The 17,388-nt window shown below is 53.9% G+C and overlaps 1 protein-coding gene and 1 long non-coding RNA gene across 2 annotated transcripts in view; one reads left to right on the top strand and one right to left on the bottom strand.

The window, feature by feature from the left end:
- LOC115835516 lies at window positions 1-11,103 on the bottom strand. The gene is made up of 3 exons (XR_004030558.1): window positions 10,920-11,103; window positions 2,378-2,578; window positions 1-1,921 (listed from the first exon to the last, which is right to left on the bottom strand). It is a non-coding gene; the product is annotated as an uncharacterized LOC115835516 (long non-coding RNA).
- Window positions 9,310-17,388, top strand: part of LOXL1 (lysyl oxidase like 1) — a 25,881-nt gene continuing 17,802 nt past the window's right edge. The window contains exon 1 of the mRNA XM_030814727.1: window positions 9,310-10,734. Coding sequence (XP_030670587.1) covers window positions 9,636-10,734 — 1,099 coding nt within the window. The 5' untranslated portion in view covers window positions 9,310-9,635. The remainder of the gene's footprint in view (window positions 10,735-17,388) is intronic.

The following is a 17,388-nucleotide window of genomic DNA, read 5'->3' on the forward strand; positions in this document are numbered from 1 at the left end:
ATTGGAAAATGATTAATTTGTTTATAATTCATTTGGGGATAGTTGGTTAATTTGCTTTAAAGTTATGTTCTTACCTCTCACCACACATGAAGATAAAATACAGAGTTTAATATAAAAAAGTGAAATCATAAAATCTCAGAAGAACATTTAATTGAAAATTTATATGTTCCTGGTGAAGGCAGCGGTTATGCAACAATAAAGTCCAAGACCATAAAGAAAAGATTAATAATCTGACAGCTTAAAAATGAAGCATCAAGAGAGTATTTTAAAAATTGATGGAAATGACAAATTAGTTGCCTAATATGTGACAAAGAGTGATATATGAAAAGGTGCTAAATATACATCTTATAAACCAATACTAAAAAGACGAACATTACAATAGAAAATAGTCAAAGAATATGAACAGAAAATTTATCATTCATTCACTCAACAAATATTTATCGAGCACCTCTTCTGTGCCAGACAAGTTTACACATGGGACACAGCAGTGAACAAGATAAAGGACAAAGGTCCCTGCCCCAAGGAGCTTACATTCTACTGGAGAGAGGTAAACAATAAACAAGTAAATTATGAAGTATTTTAGACGGTGATAAGTACTATTGGCAAAAAAAAAAAAAAATAGATGAGTTAAGTAAGGCGATCAGGAGTGAGGCATGGGGAGCTCAGGGGCTAGGGAGGTCTCATCAGGAAGGAGACATTTGAGCAAAGCTTTGAACAGATTCAGGGAGTTGACCACACAGAGCAGGGGAAATTGCCATGGTGCGGCGGAGGGGCAGGAGAAAGCCAAGTTGGCTAGAACAGAAAGAGCAAAGGACCAAGTGGTGAGGACCCTGGAGGCCTTGAACAGGACTTTGGCTTTTAACCTGAGAACCACTGCAGAGCTTTAAGCAGAAGAGTGAAATTTTGACTTATGTCTCAAAAGGATCATTCTGGCTACCGTCTTGAGAGCAGACTTTTAGGGTACAAAGGTAGGAGTAAATAGACCATTTAGGAGGTCAGCAAACACAAGGCAACATGTTCACTCTCACGGGTAACCAAAAAAATGCAACTAAAAAAATGTATTCACCTGTTTTTAACCTATCCAATTTTTAATGTTCTTTTAGAAAACAGCACCCAGTATCAGTAAGGGTGAAGGCACTTCGGGCAGGTAAATGGGAACCACCTTTCTGCGACCAGCTGGGTATTCTGTGCCAAAGCCTTAAAAACACTCAAACCCTTTCACCAGAAATCCAACTTCTAATAAATTAATCTAAAGGTCTAATAACTGCCGATACTTATTGAGTGCTTCTACGCACCGGTCTCTGAACTAAACGCGCTCCATATTACCCCCATTTAAATTCTTACCATTATTCCTGTCTTACAGAAAGAAAAAAGGCATGGTGAGTCACACAGCTCACAAATGAGGGCTAGAACCAAACCCAGGCACTGTGACCTGCTACACAGCAGAGGCAGACATGAAGATTTCTTCAAGGGTGCTTATTACAGCATCATTTATAATAGCAAATAAAGTACCCAAAAAAATCAACAAAGGAGGTGATTCATTCAGTTATGATTTGTCCACATAAGTCAGTCATTAAAAATCTGGTTAAAGAAAACTCATTTCCAATCCAGCCAGGTGCTGAGACAGGCAGAACTTTCCGGAGCTTCTCGTTGGAGGCTGCCAGCCGCTGTGATGTCCTATTTCTTGATCCAGGTGGTAATCCAGAGGTGTGCTCACGCTGGGATCATCCATCAAGTGGTACACTTAGGATGTGTGGACTTTTGTGTGTGCGTATGCTATGCTCATGTTTTTAAAAGTTATTTTTGGCTGGGCACGGTGGCTCACGCCTGTAATCCCAGCACTTTGGGAGGCCAAGGTGGGCAGATCACGAGGTCAGGTGATCAAGACCATCCTGGCTAACACAGTGAAATCCCATCTCACCTAAAAAAATACAAAAAAAATTAGCTGTGCGTGATGGCGGGCGCCTGTAGTCCCAGCTACTGGGGAGGCTGAGGCAGGAGAATGGCATGAACCCGTGAGGCGGAGCTTGCAGTGAGCCGAGATCGCGCCACTGCACTCCAGCCTGGGAGACAGAGCGAGACTCGGTCTCAAAAAAAAAAAAAAAGTTATTTTTAAAAATTTAAGTTGCCAGGTGTTTCTCCTCCTACAGGGACACGAGAAGGCTGTGGAGCAGGATTCTTGGGTCAGGGATGAGGCCCTAGTTATGTAGACCCAAGGCTGGTAGCCACCACTTGCTCCACGTGGAAATGGCTCTCAAGATTCTGTGGTCTGAGAAAGCCTGGTCCTTCCCATAATGCAGGAAGGAAATCCTATGCAGGAAGTGGCTGGCCTCCTGGGCAGATAGAAATGAAGGTACTCCCCGACCCCACACCCCACCTTCCCATTCCAACCAGTGGGTTGACATTTCCACCTCTAAGTGAAACTGGCAATCTGACTGCAGGCCCAGGATCCAGGTCCAGTCCTGAGGGAGACAAGGTCCTAACAGGGGAGGGACCCACCGCTCCAGAACAGACGGGGTATCTTGGGGAGTGGGGGACAAAGTCTTGACCTCCTCTTCATCTAGGCAGGCAGGAGCTCCTGTGATCAATATGAACATTGAAAGGGCAGTTACCAGCTGGGCGCGGTAACTCACGCCTGTAATCCCAGCACTTTGGGAGGCTGAGGCGGGTGGATTACGAGGTCAGGAGATCAAGATCATCCTGGCTAACATGGTGAAACCCCATCTCTACTAAAAATACAAAAATTAGCCAGGCGCGGTGGTGGGCGCCTGTAGTCCCAGCTACTCGGGAGGCTGAGGCAGGAGAATGGCGTGAACCCAGGAGGCGGAGCTTGCGGTGAGCAGAGATTGCGCCACTGCACTCCAGTCTGGGCGACAGAGCAAGACTCTGTCTCAAAATAAAAAAACAAAAAAAAAAAAACGGCAGTTACTTACCTTGTGACAAGGAAATGTTCAACTGTTATTACACAAACAAAGCAGCTTGTAAAATGACATAGGCACTATGATCCTAATTGTTTTTATAAATGAGTGGGGGGGGTGGAGCCTAAAACAATGGTTTTTCTCTAGGTTACAGAATGAATTACTTTTTCTCTTTTACTCTGTATTCTAAATTTCCTATAATTGACCTATTTCTTTTGTAATCTGAGATTAAAAATTGTATTACAAAAAAACTTGAGGGAGAGATTGCTGATATCTCATCTTTCATCACCCTGTGGCCCTTTCCTTTCCAGACCACAGCTGGGCAAAACTAGTCTCCACTGGCCCCAAGGGCCCGCTCCTTCTGTTACAGGAAAGGGGTCCAGATCCAGGCCCCAAGAGAGGCTTCTTAGATCTCACACAAGAAAGAATATGGGGCAAGTCCACAGAGTAAAGTGAAAGCAAGTTTATTAAGAAAGTGAAGGAATAAATGAATGGCGACTCCGTAAGCAGAACAGCCCCGATGGCTGCTGGTTAGCAGTCATCTGTGATTATCTTTTGATTATATATTAAAGAAGGGGTGGATTATTCATGAGTTTTCTGGGCAAGAGGTAGGGAGTTCCCAGAACTGAGAGTTCCCCTTCCTTTTAGCTCATATAGGGTAACTTCCGGATGTTGCCATGGCGTTTGTAAACTGTCATGCACTGGTGGGATTGTCTTTTAGCATGCTAATGTGTTATAATAGCGTACAATGGGGAGTGAGGACAACCAGAGGTAATGATCACCACCATCTTGGTTTGGGCTGGCTTTTTTTTATTTTTATTTTTTTTGAGACAGAGTTTCACTCTTGTTGCCCAGGCTGGAGTGCAATGACGCGATCTCGGCTCACTGCAACCTCCGCCTCCTGGGTTCAAGTGATTCTCCTGCCTCAGCCTCCCGAGTAGCTGGGATTATAGGTGCACACCACCACGCCTGGCTAATATTTTGTATTTCTAGTAGAGACAGGGTTTTACCATGGCCAGGCTGGTCTTGAACTCCTGACCTCAGGTGATCTGCCTGTCTCGGCCTCCCACAGTGCTGGGATTACAGGTATGAGCCACCATGCCTGGCCAGCTGGCTTTTTTTTTTTAATTGCATTCTGTTTTATCAGTGGAGTGCTTGTGACCTATATCTTGGGCCTCCTGTCTCATCCTGTGACTACCAAGGCCTAGCCTCCTGGGAATGCAGCCCAGCAAGTCTCAGGCTCATTTTACCCAGTCCCCATTCAAGATGGAGCCCCTCTGGTTGGAATACCTCTGTCACTTCCATCACCACCTCCCCTTCTCCAGCTCCACTACCAACCCCCACCAGGGGGAAATGAGTAAACTGCATGAGGTCTGAGAAAGCAGAAAAAAAGCCACCTCATGAAGGTGAACCAAGGACAGAGTCACTGACAGACAGAGATGGATGGGTAAATGGGCGGACAGACAGACAGACATGGAGACTGAAATAGAAATGTCTCCCAAAGGTCACAGAGAGTCAGTGCCATGTCTTCACCTCCACCCAGGACACACTCATGACACCCCCACCAGCCTGGGCACCCACTGAGAACTTGGCAGGTCTGGCTGCTCTCTGTGACGACTGTAGTCAGCACAGGACCTGGTATTCCACAGATACCCAGGGAACATGCTGAGAGAGTGAGAGAGTGAGAGAGTGGATGAATGAAGGAATCATTCATTGGGAGAAGCATCAGCAGATAGAGATGACGGGAGTGAGTGTGAAAGAGAGTTGAGGAAGAACAGAAACAGATGGAGACAGATGGAGGCTGCAAGTCACAGACTTGGCCACAGACAGAAAATGAACGAATAAGATGGAGGGAGGTTACTGCAGAAAATTTGAAAGCTATAGAAAGCCGGTCATGGTCATGTGCACCTGTAGTCCCAGAGGCTGAGGCAGGAGGATGGCTTGAGCCCAGGAGTTCAAGGCTGCTGTGAATCCACTGCACTCCAGCCTGGGGAACATAGCAAGACTATGCTTTTTTAAAAAAACAAAAACAAACAAAGAAAAAGCTAGAGAAACCCAGAGAGATCCCAGTGAAAGTTAAATATACAGACAAAAAGAAAAGGAGAGAGAGAGAGAGCGTGCAAGCCCTCCCTTAACCTTGTCAGGATGTTAGTAGAGAGAACCAGGGGTTCCTGCCTTAGTTTCCCTCCTAGATTTGCAGGTCTCTGCTGGGCTGTGTCCCAAGGGCCTGGAACCCTGCTTGGTTTTGCCAGTTCTCTCTCTCGGGCAGGGGACAGTTGCCCTCTTAACCCCACGGCATGCCAGCTCAGGGCCCTCCCACCCAGAAGGCCCCAGACAACTACGCAGAATCCCCCCCGCCAAGGCAGGTCCCTGGGAGATCTCTCTCCCCAGTTAGTCCTCATTCCTGCAATAATGATTGGCCCCTGTCTCCACTGGCTCTGGGCTCAGGGCCCCCCGGTTGGGTAGGGGTTGGGGCTGGAGGTGGAGGTAGAGACAGGAGCCTGCTTGCCCCAGACTCTGGGGAGGGGTGAAAGTCAGAGAGGGGTGAAGCTCTAGGGGGCTGAGGGGGCTTCCCGCCTCCACAGAGCCCAACCTGAATGCCCAGAGTACTGTTATCAGCTTGGTTATTTCCAAATCCCCTGGGAGCCGTGGGGGCGGGGACCCAGAGAGCTGGGAGAAAAAACGACTGGGAAGTAGCCAGAGCCACAGAATTCCCCTGGGTCCTAGAGAAGGGTGGGTTCCTTCCACCCCCAACCCCATTAGTCCCTCGAAAAGGCTCTGACCTCACCTCCCCCACTTCCGGAGTGGAGTTCCAGCCCTGAAGAAACACTTCCAAACCCATGGCTCTGGCCCCCTCCTCAGGCCCCCTCCTCGGCTACCTCGGCCCTGGGGACTGGGTCCCCCGCCCCACCGTTGCGCCAGATGTGGCTGCGGGGGAGGGGTAGGCACGGGGCCCAGCTGGCAGTGGTCACTCGGTGGTCCTCTCCCTGCAGAGTCAGCGCTTTCTGTGCCAGCTCACCCAGCCTCCTCACTCAGCACTTCCTCCAGTCCGCTTTCCAGAGGCAGCAGCTGCCTGGGTTGGGTCTTGGATTCCCAGTGCTGCCCCAAACCCATCTACAGCGCAGCCTGGAAGATGGAGGGTTTGGGTGCTACGGGGCCTTCCCTCATGGCTTCCCCACTATCACAGAAAATTCCGACCCACCATGGGCCTCCTAGTACTTCCCTCTGCAAAGCAAGTGAGGAATCCCACAGCTCCTGACCCCTCTCTGCTCCCCAGACCCGCTGCTGGTCAGGCCTGCTGCTTCCTGGCTCCCCCATGGACTTTCCAGAACTCAGCCTTCCATGACAGAGTCACAGGACCCTGGCTGCTCCGTGGGAGCCCCAGCAACACAGAGCTGAGCACGCGGTAGGGGCTTAATAAAGTCATGCGCAATCAACAGGCTCTTTCATCCTTCTATCACCACCCCTCCGAGGGTCCCTTGACACCGGTTCCTAGTGCCAGGAACTGGCAACAAGCCTCAAGCACATGCCTGGGTCTTAAAAATGTGGGTGTGAATCCCAGACTGCAGGGACAGGCAGAGAGAGAAACTGCCCTTCCCCCCAGACAGTTCTAGCTCAGCTCAGCCTTCGAGTCCACGCCCTCCTTTGACCCCAGCTCTGCACCCTCCATAGCCTGCCCAGGTCTCTTTTAGGACCCCACCCTGCAGGTTTCAACCTAAGGATGCCAGGACACCTCCAGCCACCGAGGCAAGGCCTTGCCCAGCATGAGGAGAGGTGATGGTAGGCAGGCTCCCCTGGGCTCACAGAGCTGCTGGGCCTGTCAGCCACTGCAGAAGACCTAAACCCAAGCAGAATGAGGTCAGAGGGAGGGAGTAGAGAGGAAGGGAGAGGACAGCTCTGGTGGAGGGGCCACCTGTGGCCCCCCTGCACAAGGTTCACCCTGGGCAGAGAAAGATGCTGAAGACAGATAAAAACAGGAAAGACAGAGGAAGTGGGAGTGGGGGTCAACTCCAAGAGATAAACCCCTCCCTTCTCTCACAAGTGAAGAAGAAAGAAGGAAAATAGTGGCCACATGTCTGGCTCTGTGCTGGGGACTTTTCATAATCCTCTCATTCCATCCTCTCAAATATGCCACAAGAAAGGTATGATTACCCCCAGGTCACAGTCGGGACTCTGAAGCTCTGAGAGCTTAAAAAGCTTCCCTGGGGAGTGGCTGGGCCAGGCCAGGTCCCTAGCTCAAGTCATGGTGTGGACCCCCAGGTCTCCATCTCAGCAGGGATGGCTGGCAGGAGCACAGTCCTGGCCAGGGGAGTCTGTGCAGAGGCCCAAGCTATGTTCAGAGCAGAGTTTATTCAAATGGAGCCTAACAGGAAACTTGGCTCCTCTGACTCACTCTGATTCGACCTTATTAAGAAAAAAGAGAGAGGAGCAGGAGCCAGCATCGGGTAAGGTTTCACGCCAAGAGCTGGCTCTGAGGCCCGCTGAGTGGAATGGCCTGTGCCCTGATCCCCCCACACCCAAAGCCTTGAGGCAGCCCCTGCCCGGCTGTCTGAGTCAAGGCGAGGGCTCCCGCCTTCACTTTAGGGCAACTGAGTTCCCTTCCTCACAGCCATCCTCTGCCCTCCCTCCACTCCTCTTCCCTTCCCTCCCTGCCTAGGGGTACTCTGAGGCCTGTTTCCACTTCTCCCCCTTCTCTGCTGCCGCAGCTGCCCATCTGGCTGGCGGGAGGGCCCTACAGGACCCCAGGGATTCCAAGCAGCTGAGGCCAACACTGCAGGGGGCAAGCAGGAGGGAGGGAAGGCTTAACCCTCCAGGTCCCGGCCCTCAGTGAGCCCTGCCTCAGCATCTTGCTTGGTGTCAGTCACACCAGTGGCTCTTTGGAGGAATCTTGTCTAGAGTCTGAGATGGAAACCCCACGCTGGGGAGCTGAGGTGTCAGTGTTGACAGGTTGCTGGCCAGGAGGTATTGGAAGCCCCCTACCTCTGGGCTGGATTCGGGGCATTTAAAGGGTAGAGACGGGCGGGAGTCCAAGCCTCAGGCCTGAAGAACAGCGCAATGGGTGAACAAATGCTGCCTGGCAAGAATGGGGTTGGGAGGTCTACAGTTCCCGAAGAATGTCCACTCTAGTTGCCTCCTCTCTAGGTGGGCTCCAGGCATTTCCAAAATAAGAATATACAGGGGCCATATTAAGGACAGGTCCTTCATGCCTTGTTTATAAGCCCAAGAGGACAATTTCTGCCCTTCAGTTCCCAGGAATATGGTTGGAGAAGACAGCCCAGGGGAGGCCGGAAGAGCAGTATTTGGAGTCTGATTTCTTGGATGCCAAAGTGTTCAAACTTCTGGGACCCCCTCCTATCCCTGCCATTCCCAGAAGGAACAGAGAATCTCCCAAAGCACTCTCAGGAGCCATCTGGCCTAATCTGCCATTGGTAAGCTGTGGCAGCTGGATCAGATAGAGTAAGGGACTGAGCCACACAGCAACAGGACCAGGCCAGTTCTCCGGAACCCCCTTCTGTTGTTCAACGCTTACAGGCTTCTCTGCTTCACAGTGACCCCTGTCCCATATCAAAGACAGCCCCTAGTTTCATTTTATGCACGTGTACACTCAAGTTATTCCCAGGCTATGCAGAGCCAAGAGATGTAGGACAGAAACCATACGTGATGTCTGGGAAGTTGATCTCTCCCAGGATCTCGCAAGTGCTATTCAGCTCAGGGATACACCCCACTCTTCAGACTGGGAAAGTAAGCCCCTGAGGTGTGCCACGAGGGAAGAGCTGCATCTCCAGTGCCTCTCTACGCAGGCCCAAGAGCTGCGGTGCACCTGGGGCCTGGAATTAGAGAGTGGTCCCTGTTCAGCATCTCCCCGAGGTGGCCCACCAACAGAGGGTGTGTCTTTTTTTTTTTTCTTCCTATTGAGGGTGTGGGATAATGGTGGAAGGAACATACAAAGAGGGTGTCTCTTAATTAGCACTGGCTTTAGGGAACAAGCAAAAGGGAGAACCTGGGAGTACGGGAAGGAGGCTAGAGCAGACAAGAGTCAGAGGCCCATTCCAGCCCAAACGAGAAGCCAGTGAGCAAGGTGGAGACCAGGGATGCTGTGTCCAAAGCAGAGAGGAATGGGCGGGGTGGTGCTGACACCCCAGCCCCGTTCTGCCTGCCAGAGCCCCACTTACCAGGCCCGAGTCCCCAGAGGTCCCCTCCTACTCCCTGCTCGATTCCTTTCCTCAGAGGCAGGTCTGTGGCTTGGCTGGGAACTCCAGGGACTGAGGGAGCACTGCAGCTGTGGGACCGGCGCATAGCTAAAAGCCGGCGGGCCATAGGGCCCCGCGGAGGAGGCCCCAGCAGGCGGACCAGGAGGCCGAAGCCTCCCGACGCTCCCAGCCTGTTGCTTATTCATTCAGAGTGGGAAAGCGCCAGCCGAGCGGCCAGCCAGTGCGGGGCTGGCCATGTAAGGCCCACAAGCGGTCCTGCCCGCCCGGTACCCTGCGGAGAGCCCCGTGCAGCCCTGGGCACCGCCCCTGCCCTGCCCTGACCCCTTGGCCTCGAAATGCTGTCATCGGAGGAGCCGTCCCGCTCGGGACAAGGCCAGCATGGACAAAGCTAGAGCTGGGGCAAGCAAGGAGCCTTCCTGTCTTCGAGGCCGTGGGAAGAGAAGCACGCCCAGGGGGCCACTCCTGAGAGCCTCTCTGTCCACCAGGCCTCTGCAGAGGGGTCACCATGGCTCTGGCCCGAGGCGGCCGGCAGCTGGGGGCCCTGGTGTGGGGCGCCTGCCTGTGCGTGCTGGTGCACGGGCAGCAGGGGCAGCCCGGGCAGGGCTCGGACCCCGCCCGCTGGCGGCAGCTGATCCAGTGGGAGAACAACGGGCAGGTGTACAGCTTGCTCAACTCGGGTTCAGAGTACGTGCCGGCCGGACCTCAGCACTCCGAGAGTAGTTCCCGGGTGCTGCTGGCCGGCGCGCCCCAGGCCCAGCAGCGGCGCAGCCACGGGAGCCCCCGGCGTCGGCAGGCTCCGTCCCTGCCCCTGCCGGGGCGCGTGGGCTCCGACACCGTGCGCGGCCAGGCGCGGCACCCATTCGGCTTTGGCCAGGTGCCCGACAACTGGCGCGAGGTGGCGGTTGGGGACAGCATGGGCATGGCCCGGGCCCGCACCTCTGTCTCCCAGCAACGGCACGGGGGCTCCGCCTCCTCGGTCTCGGCTTCGGCCTTCGCCAGCACCTACCGCCAGCCGCCCTCCTACCCGCAGCAGTTCCCCTACCCGCAGGCGCCCTTCGTCAGCCAGTACGAGAACTACGACCCCGCGTCGCGGACCTACGACCAGGGTTTCGTGTACTACCGGCCCGCGGGCGGCGGCATGGGCGCGGGGGCGGCAGCCGTGGCCTCGGCGGGGGTCATCTACCCCTACCAGCCCCGGGCGCGCTACGAGGAGTACGGCGGCGGCGAAGAGCTGCCCGAGTACCCGTCGCAGGGCTTCTACCCGGCCCCCGAGAGGCCCTACGCGCCGCCGCCGCCGCCCCCCGACGGCCTGGACCGCCGCTACTCGCACAGCCTGTACAGCGAGGGCACCCCCGGCTTCGAGCAGGCCTACCCTGACCCCGGCCCCGAGGCGGCGCAGGCCTACGGCGGAGACCAACGCCTGGGCTGGTACCCGCCCTACGCCAACCCGCCGCCCGAGGCGTACGGGCCGCCGCGCGCGCTGGAGCCGCCCTACCTGCCGGTGCGCAGCTCCGACACGCCCCCGCCGGGTGGGGAGCGGAACGGCGCGCAGCAGGGCCGCCTCAGCGTGGGCAGCGTGTACCGGCCCAACCAGAACGGCCGCGGTGAGTACCGCCCCCGACGCCCCTCCGGCCGCGCGTGCCCCTGGCCACTGGAAACTACTCCGGGCCCCGGGCCCCTCCTCAGAACTTCCCGGAGGCCTTCCCTGAGCTGCTAAGCACGGAGCAGCGCCCCCTCCCTACTTCCCCCGACCCAGCCAACAGCCGCCCTCCCACCCCCGGCATCTCACCTCCCAGCTTAACCCGCACCCAGGCATCATCAGTGCCAGGGGTTGGCCAGGCAGGTGTGGGCTCTGATCCTGGCTTTGGTGGAGGGACTAGCCGAGCTCTGGGAGGAGACGCGGCTTCTGCACTTGGCTTGGGTCATCTGAGGACAAAAGGAAGGAGCCCCTCATCCACCTTCTCCCTCATTTCAATGAGGGCATCTCCTTCCCCCCCTTAGAGATGTCCTATGCCAGCTCACAGGGTGAGGCAAGGAGCATCAGAAACCTGAGTCTTCAGGGCCAGAAAGGCCTTAAGGGATGCCCCTGGAGGTGTGGCAGGTTGCTCATCACTGGGCATGTGTGAGCTTGGCCTGAGTGCGCAGGAGGTTAGAAGGGAGCGTGTGCTCCAGGCAGGAGTCCGGACTTCCTCGGGGGAGTCTGCAAGGCTGGGGCAAGAGAGACCAGTCAGGCACTGGCCTGGTGCAGAATTTCAGGGGCTACCAAAAAACACAGTAGTTGAGATGAGTAATATTGAGATGTATTTTTTTAAAGTCAAAATTAATGCAAAAAAAAAAAAAACCCTGTGATAAAGGAAATATCCAAATTTTAAATAGAGTCAGTAATAGTGGTATGCCGAGCCATATTGGAACTTGAGGCTAACTGAAAAATCAGCAACACGGATCCTGTCTTTATTTGAAATTTGGATATTTTGTTCATTACAGATAGTTTTGCATTAATTTTTATTTTAAAAACTATTGTTTTAAATATTACTTATCTCCGTTACTGAGTTTTTTTGGCACCTCCTAAAATTTTGCACCCCGAGCAAAAAAAAAAAAACACCTCACTGGCCTCATTCCCCTCACCCTAGTCCTGGCCCTGGCAGAGAGCCCCAGCTGTGGACAGGACTCCCTCTGGCTTTTCAGGGGGTGAACATACGTCCTCCTCTTGGGAAGGCCCAAGCCCTCTCTGCACATGAGGGCACAGTGGAGAGGCAGCTTCCACACATGCTGTTAGCAGACAGGGCTACTGTGACAAGGGCTGACTGGTGGGTCTGGCCAGTGCTGGACGGCCATCAGCCATTCTCTGCTGTCCTAGAATCCCCCTCCCTGCTACCCTCTCCATACAGGCAGCTTTTGGGCCAAGTTTTTCTACTCAGTCCCCGATACTTATGCAGTCCAACCCTGCCTTGCCTCTTTCAAGCTGTCGTCAGTTTCCTCTACCCATAATTCTCTGCTCCCCATTGAGGTTGCTGTGCCTGGCCCACCAAGTAAGGGCTGACTGAGCCCTCCAGTGCCTCAGAGTATAGGTGCTAGTGCCCCAGCCTCCTCCTTAGCCTCTGTCAGCAGAGGGATGATGCCTTGTCTCCAGCCAAGCTGACCTCAGTGAGGAGCTGCTGCTCATGGGGTACCTGTCTCCCTGGGTACTGCTGGAGGCCAAGACTAGGGGAGAGGAGTGTCTCCACTGGGAACACCCACTCTATCACATCCGAGGTGTCGCTTTTGAGTTGTGTGCTGAATCCCACTTTAAGAACCTGCAGGAGCTCAGGAAAAATCAGATGGCAGGTCCTTCTGTGGTGTGATGAAGGATGCATCCACCTGCTCTGGTCCTTACCAGGTACTTGCAGCATCCCTGCAGAAGGGCACGTTATAGCCATGCATCAGCTGCTCTAGGGCCCCTTGGAGGATAGGATGTTTTACCTAGAGGGTGCTAAACTTTTGCAGTGGCTTTTCTTAGAATGCAAGACCTCAGCATGAGGCTCAGCCTGATGGGCCCCACCTCTGAGCAGAGAAAACTGAGCCCTCAAATGCCACAATACTGGCAGAGGCATGCCTGGGACTTGGCATCTGGGCACCAAGTCAGTGGGTTTTCTAGGGCCTGTCTTTGGGCTGTTAGTTCTTGAGGAAGCCAGTTGGTTGAGAGGGGAATGGGACAGGGCAAGGCCATGTCTGAAGTGGGAGTGCTTGGTGCTTAGCAGACCTCTGGCCACTACCCCTGAGCCCCACAGTTCATTTTGGGTCAAAAACATTTCTCCCCTGAAGGTAGCATCCTAGGTGCCAAGCTGAGTGTGCTCACATGCATCAAGTCCAGGCCCTTCCCTGGGGCAGTCTACCAGGAGCGGCATCTCAGTGCTGTGATTAGGCAAGCATTGGTGGGGCCAGGGGCTTTGTGAGCCCAGAGGAGGGCCCTCCCAGTCAGGGGCTAGGGCTCAGGGAGACTTTCAGAGGAAGCAATGTCTAAGCATTGCTGCAAGGGATAGTCATCAGCACCATCCAGGTGCCCCTTCCCCTAATCATTGAGGGTGTGGGGTGGGAGTGTGTTTTTTGCTGGGAGGGGATTGCAGGCTAGTTTAGGGCTCACAAAGAAGCCAGAGAGGGAGCAGTAGTCTCTCCCATCATTAGTTCCTCCCTCCCCACCCTGCTAGGCCAGACCGTGGAAAATCCCAGCCCAGGGAAGGCCAAGCCTTGTGCTTGAGATCAGACCCCCAGGCCTGGTGTGGGAGCCCAAGGCAGATTCTCCGAGACTGACTTCATTCCTCCTGGCCACACACCCAGGGGTCTGAGGCTGGGCGCTGGCAGCCTGTGCGCGTGTGTGGGCGTGGACGTGTCCTCACAACACCAAGCACATGTGAGCACCACCCACCTCCCTCCATGGGTGGGTGGTTTCCAAGCGCCTGTCCTGAGCCCAGTTTTTTCCTCGGGTACCTGCGCCCTCTTCCTTCCCACCCTGGGCACTGAGACTGCCCAAGGCTTCCTGCAGTACCATTCTCTCCAACTCTGAAACATGAAGCTGAAAAGAAACTACAGGAAACAGAGGCCCGGAGAGGGTCACATACTTTGCCTGGCTCTCGTAGCAAATCCTTGAAGAGCGGCCTGGAGGGTGGCCAGCCACTTCCCAGGCCCAGCTGGGTCCCCTGCACTGTGTCGGCTCCCTCGATGTGACCTCTCCCCCTAGCACCAACCAGGCCCTCCTCTCCTGGGATCCTTGCCTCAGCTCCTGCCTCCCTGGAGTTCCAGCTTGTCTGAGCTGGGGGTCTTAGTGCCACGTAAGAAGCCCCGCAACCCCAGAAGACCAAAGCTCCCCTCCCAAGGCCTTACCCTCCCACCCCCCGCCTGACTCACCGGCTCTGGCAATCCTGTGAAAGGAACATGGAACAGGCAGCCCTGGGCATCCTCCCAGGGCATCTCAGATGGCTGTGCTAGCCTTGCCTGGCATGTGTCCTCTATCCCTGACCTCACATGGCCAATCAGAGGCCAGGAGAGAGCTGCAGCTGCCTCCTCCCTGGTCCCTTGCTCCCAGTCTCTCCCTCTCCAGTCTGTCCTACATGTGGGGCAGATAAACCCCTGCAGTCTGACCAGGTTATTTCTTGCTCAAGAAGATTCTGTAGCTCCTCAGGGCCTTTAGGACAAAATCTAGTGTCTCAGCCTAGAACTCCAGAGCTAGAGGCACCTCCTTCCTGTCCTTTCTTCCTCCTTTTCTCAAGCCTCCACAGCCCCCATGGGACCATGCTGCTCGTGGGCCTAGATGTTACACCTCCCTAGACACATGCAAGGGTGTTTCTAGGGTACCCCCTTCTCTGTCCAGCCTTCTGCACCCAAGAGGCCAGACCTGTCTGGACCCTCAGTCCCTGAGAGCAGACCTGGCTGCCTGCTACCACCTCTCCTGCCTGAACCCCTAGCTCACCTGGGCCACTTCCACAGGCTGCCTATCCACCTGTGCCCTCCAGGTCACTCACCTTCCCCCGCAGAGTTTGGAGGAGATGCAGGGAAGGACCAAAGCAGGCTTCACCCAACAAGCTTCCAGAGTTAGAGCCCAGAGGCAGGGATAATAATACCAACTTGGCCATTTGCTGAAGACCACTTCTGGGCTTAGTGACTTCAATGCGCAGTTTCATTCATCCTCACAACCTCCTAATGAGGTGCAGACTATGGTCCTCCTAGTGTAGGTGAGAAAACTGAAGCCTAGGGAGGTGGCACAGAAGGGTACAGCCGAGCTTGAATTCAAACTGAACCTATGCTCTCTGCATCACAGTGAGATGACCCAGGAGGATGCCATGTTCAGTCTGTGGGCGGGGCAGGGCAGGACGTGAGCATGGACTCCTCTGCCAGCTTTGCCTCTGTGGTCCTCACCTCTCCCATCTGCATCCAGAGGAAGAATTATGCTTGCATTTGCTGAGTGCATTATACATCATCTCCTTTAATTCCCAGGTCCTAGCCAGGTACTGTTATTTGTCCCATGTTACAGATAAGGCGACAAGCTCACTTGCTGACTTTTAGTAGTGGAACCAGGATTTGAGTCTGTGTGACTCTCTATCCTGAGTTCTTAACAACCATGCATTTAAAAAAATTTTTTGTATATTATTGCTTATCTTGTACACCTCATTTATTCACTCATTCATTTGGTCATTCATTCATTCAACAGATGTTTGACTGCTAGATTCTGGGCACTGGTTGTGACAGGGTGAGATGGGACAGTGAGTGTGAAAGACTTTGGAAGCAGAGTCTCTCCCCAGTGCAGGGTTAGGGTGTAGCCTGGTCATGGTCATTGCAGATTCCAGAAGGTTTGTGTAACAAACACTCATATGGTGCATACTAAGTGCCGGACCCTGTTCTTGCAGCTTTGTAGTTAGAATCACTTAATCCTTGTAACAACCCTGGGATTGTTATCCCCATTTTGCAGATGAGGAAACTGAGGCCCTGAGAGGTTAAGCGACTTGCCCTGGAGGCAGAATCACAGATCAGCATCCCTCCTTCCTTCCCTGAAGTTGTCTCAGATTGTTCCTTCAGAAACAAAGAGTCTTCAGGCTTAGAAAGCTGTGTCGGATCAGACAAGCTGTGGAAACAGGGTTCTGGGCCCTCCTCCTGCCTCCCTGTTTCTCCTTTGAGAGTCATCAGTGTCTGAACAAACAAGTGGAGTCCTAAGCAGCCTCATTCCAGGCAGACTTCCTGTCTCCTCTCTTATCAGCCACTTGCAAGGCACCTGCTCTCTCCCCTGGTCTCAAACTGGACCATCCCTGCAAGAAGAGACAGCTCCTGTTTTCAATAATAAGAATAAGAATATCTGTATTGAACAGACACTATGCTAAGCATTTTATTTTTCTCATTTAATTCCCACAACAGCCTTGTGAGATAAATAGTATTATCATCTCTGTTTTATAGATGAGGAAACTGAGGCTCGGAGAAATTAAATAACTCACTTAAGGTCTCAGGGTTAATGAGTGGCCAAGCTTAGACCTAGGCTGACTGTCCAATCCAGTGGGCCCCGGCCTCACTCTGTTCTGTCTCTTAAGGAAGGGTGTTTTATATTCTGTGTCACCTGTCTCTGTGTTCACTGTTCCCCTGAGGTGTAAACACCTGAAAAAAACAAAATTTAGGTTTTTGCCTCAAGTCTGCAGGCCCCACAGAGTTGCTGGGGATGGTGGCAGGGCAGGGTTGGGAGCCATTAGTGCCTTTATGGGCACCAGGTTACTGCTAGACTTGGCCTGGGAGCTCTGGCTTTTTGTCCTCTCTCCTTCCTCCTAACCCTTGGGGTCCCCACTGCAGCGTCCTCTGGTCTCAGAAGGGGTACCCCTCTCCAGTAGCTCCCTAGTAGCTCCTGAGTCCATTCTACCTCCTTTCTAAGCTGGGAACACACAGAAGACTTCCCAGGACAGTGGCTGACATGGGCAGGATAAGAAAGGGGCAGGGAGGGAGCTGGGGTCCGCCCAGGCGGCCCACACCTGCTTCCAATTGCTGTGCCCAGCATTCCTGCAGAAGGGCAGTCAGGGTTGGGATGCTGGAAAGAGAGGTTTGGACTTGCCCCTCCCCTGGCCCTGACCTAGCCGCCTCATTTCCACAGGCAGCTGGACCAAGGGCCTTCTTTTTGTCAGAACTCATGATCACAGGGTGAGGGTTGGGTCTGGGTCCCTCTCCCTCTTGCTGATGGGCACCCAGAAACCGGGCATTGCAGTACCACTTGGAAATGGGAAGAGGGGTGTCAGAATGCCAAAGCAGGAAGAGATACAGGATGGGAAAGCGAGGCCCCAGAGGCCTTTTGCCATCCAAACCTCAGGAGACAACCCATCCTTCCCCCTGCTTGTGGGCCAGCTGGAACCACAGGTTTTCCAAACCCAAAGCAAATCCTTTTGCAAAAGAAAGGACTTTGGGAATCAATTCCAGACCCTGCTTGACAATGAAGTCTGTGCTCACACAGGCAGTGCCACCAGACCTTTTATGGAGTGTGGGCGTTGGCTCACGCACTTGCCAAGGGCATACAGGTACTAGGCCCTGAGCTGGGCATGGCGAATTTCAGGGGCATCCCAGACCCCTCCCTGGCCTCACTGATGTCTCAGACTGGCAGTGAGAAAACAGACATCTGGGGTGCAGAGTGGCCCAAGTCCACGTCTGTCTTTGCCAGCTCCCAGCACCTGCTGTGCACCTGGGAGATGTGCGCCAGAAGCTGAGTACAGGCAAAAGACAATAGCACTCACCCCTGCCCTCAAGGGCTGTTGCCTGGCTAC

The sequence above is a fragment of the Nomascus leucogenys genome, chromosome 6, assembly GCF_006542625.1.
Source record: "Nomascus leucogenys isolate Asia chromosome 6, Asia_NLE_v1, whole genome shotgun sequence".
NCBI classification, from domain to species: Eukaryota; Metazoa; Chordata; class Mammalia; order Primates; family Hylobatidae; genus Nomascus; species Nomascus leucogenys.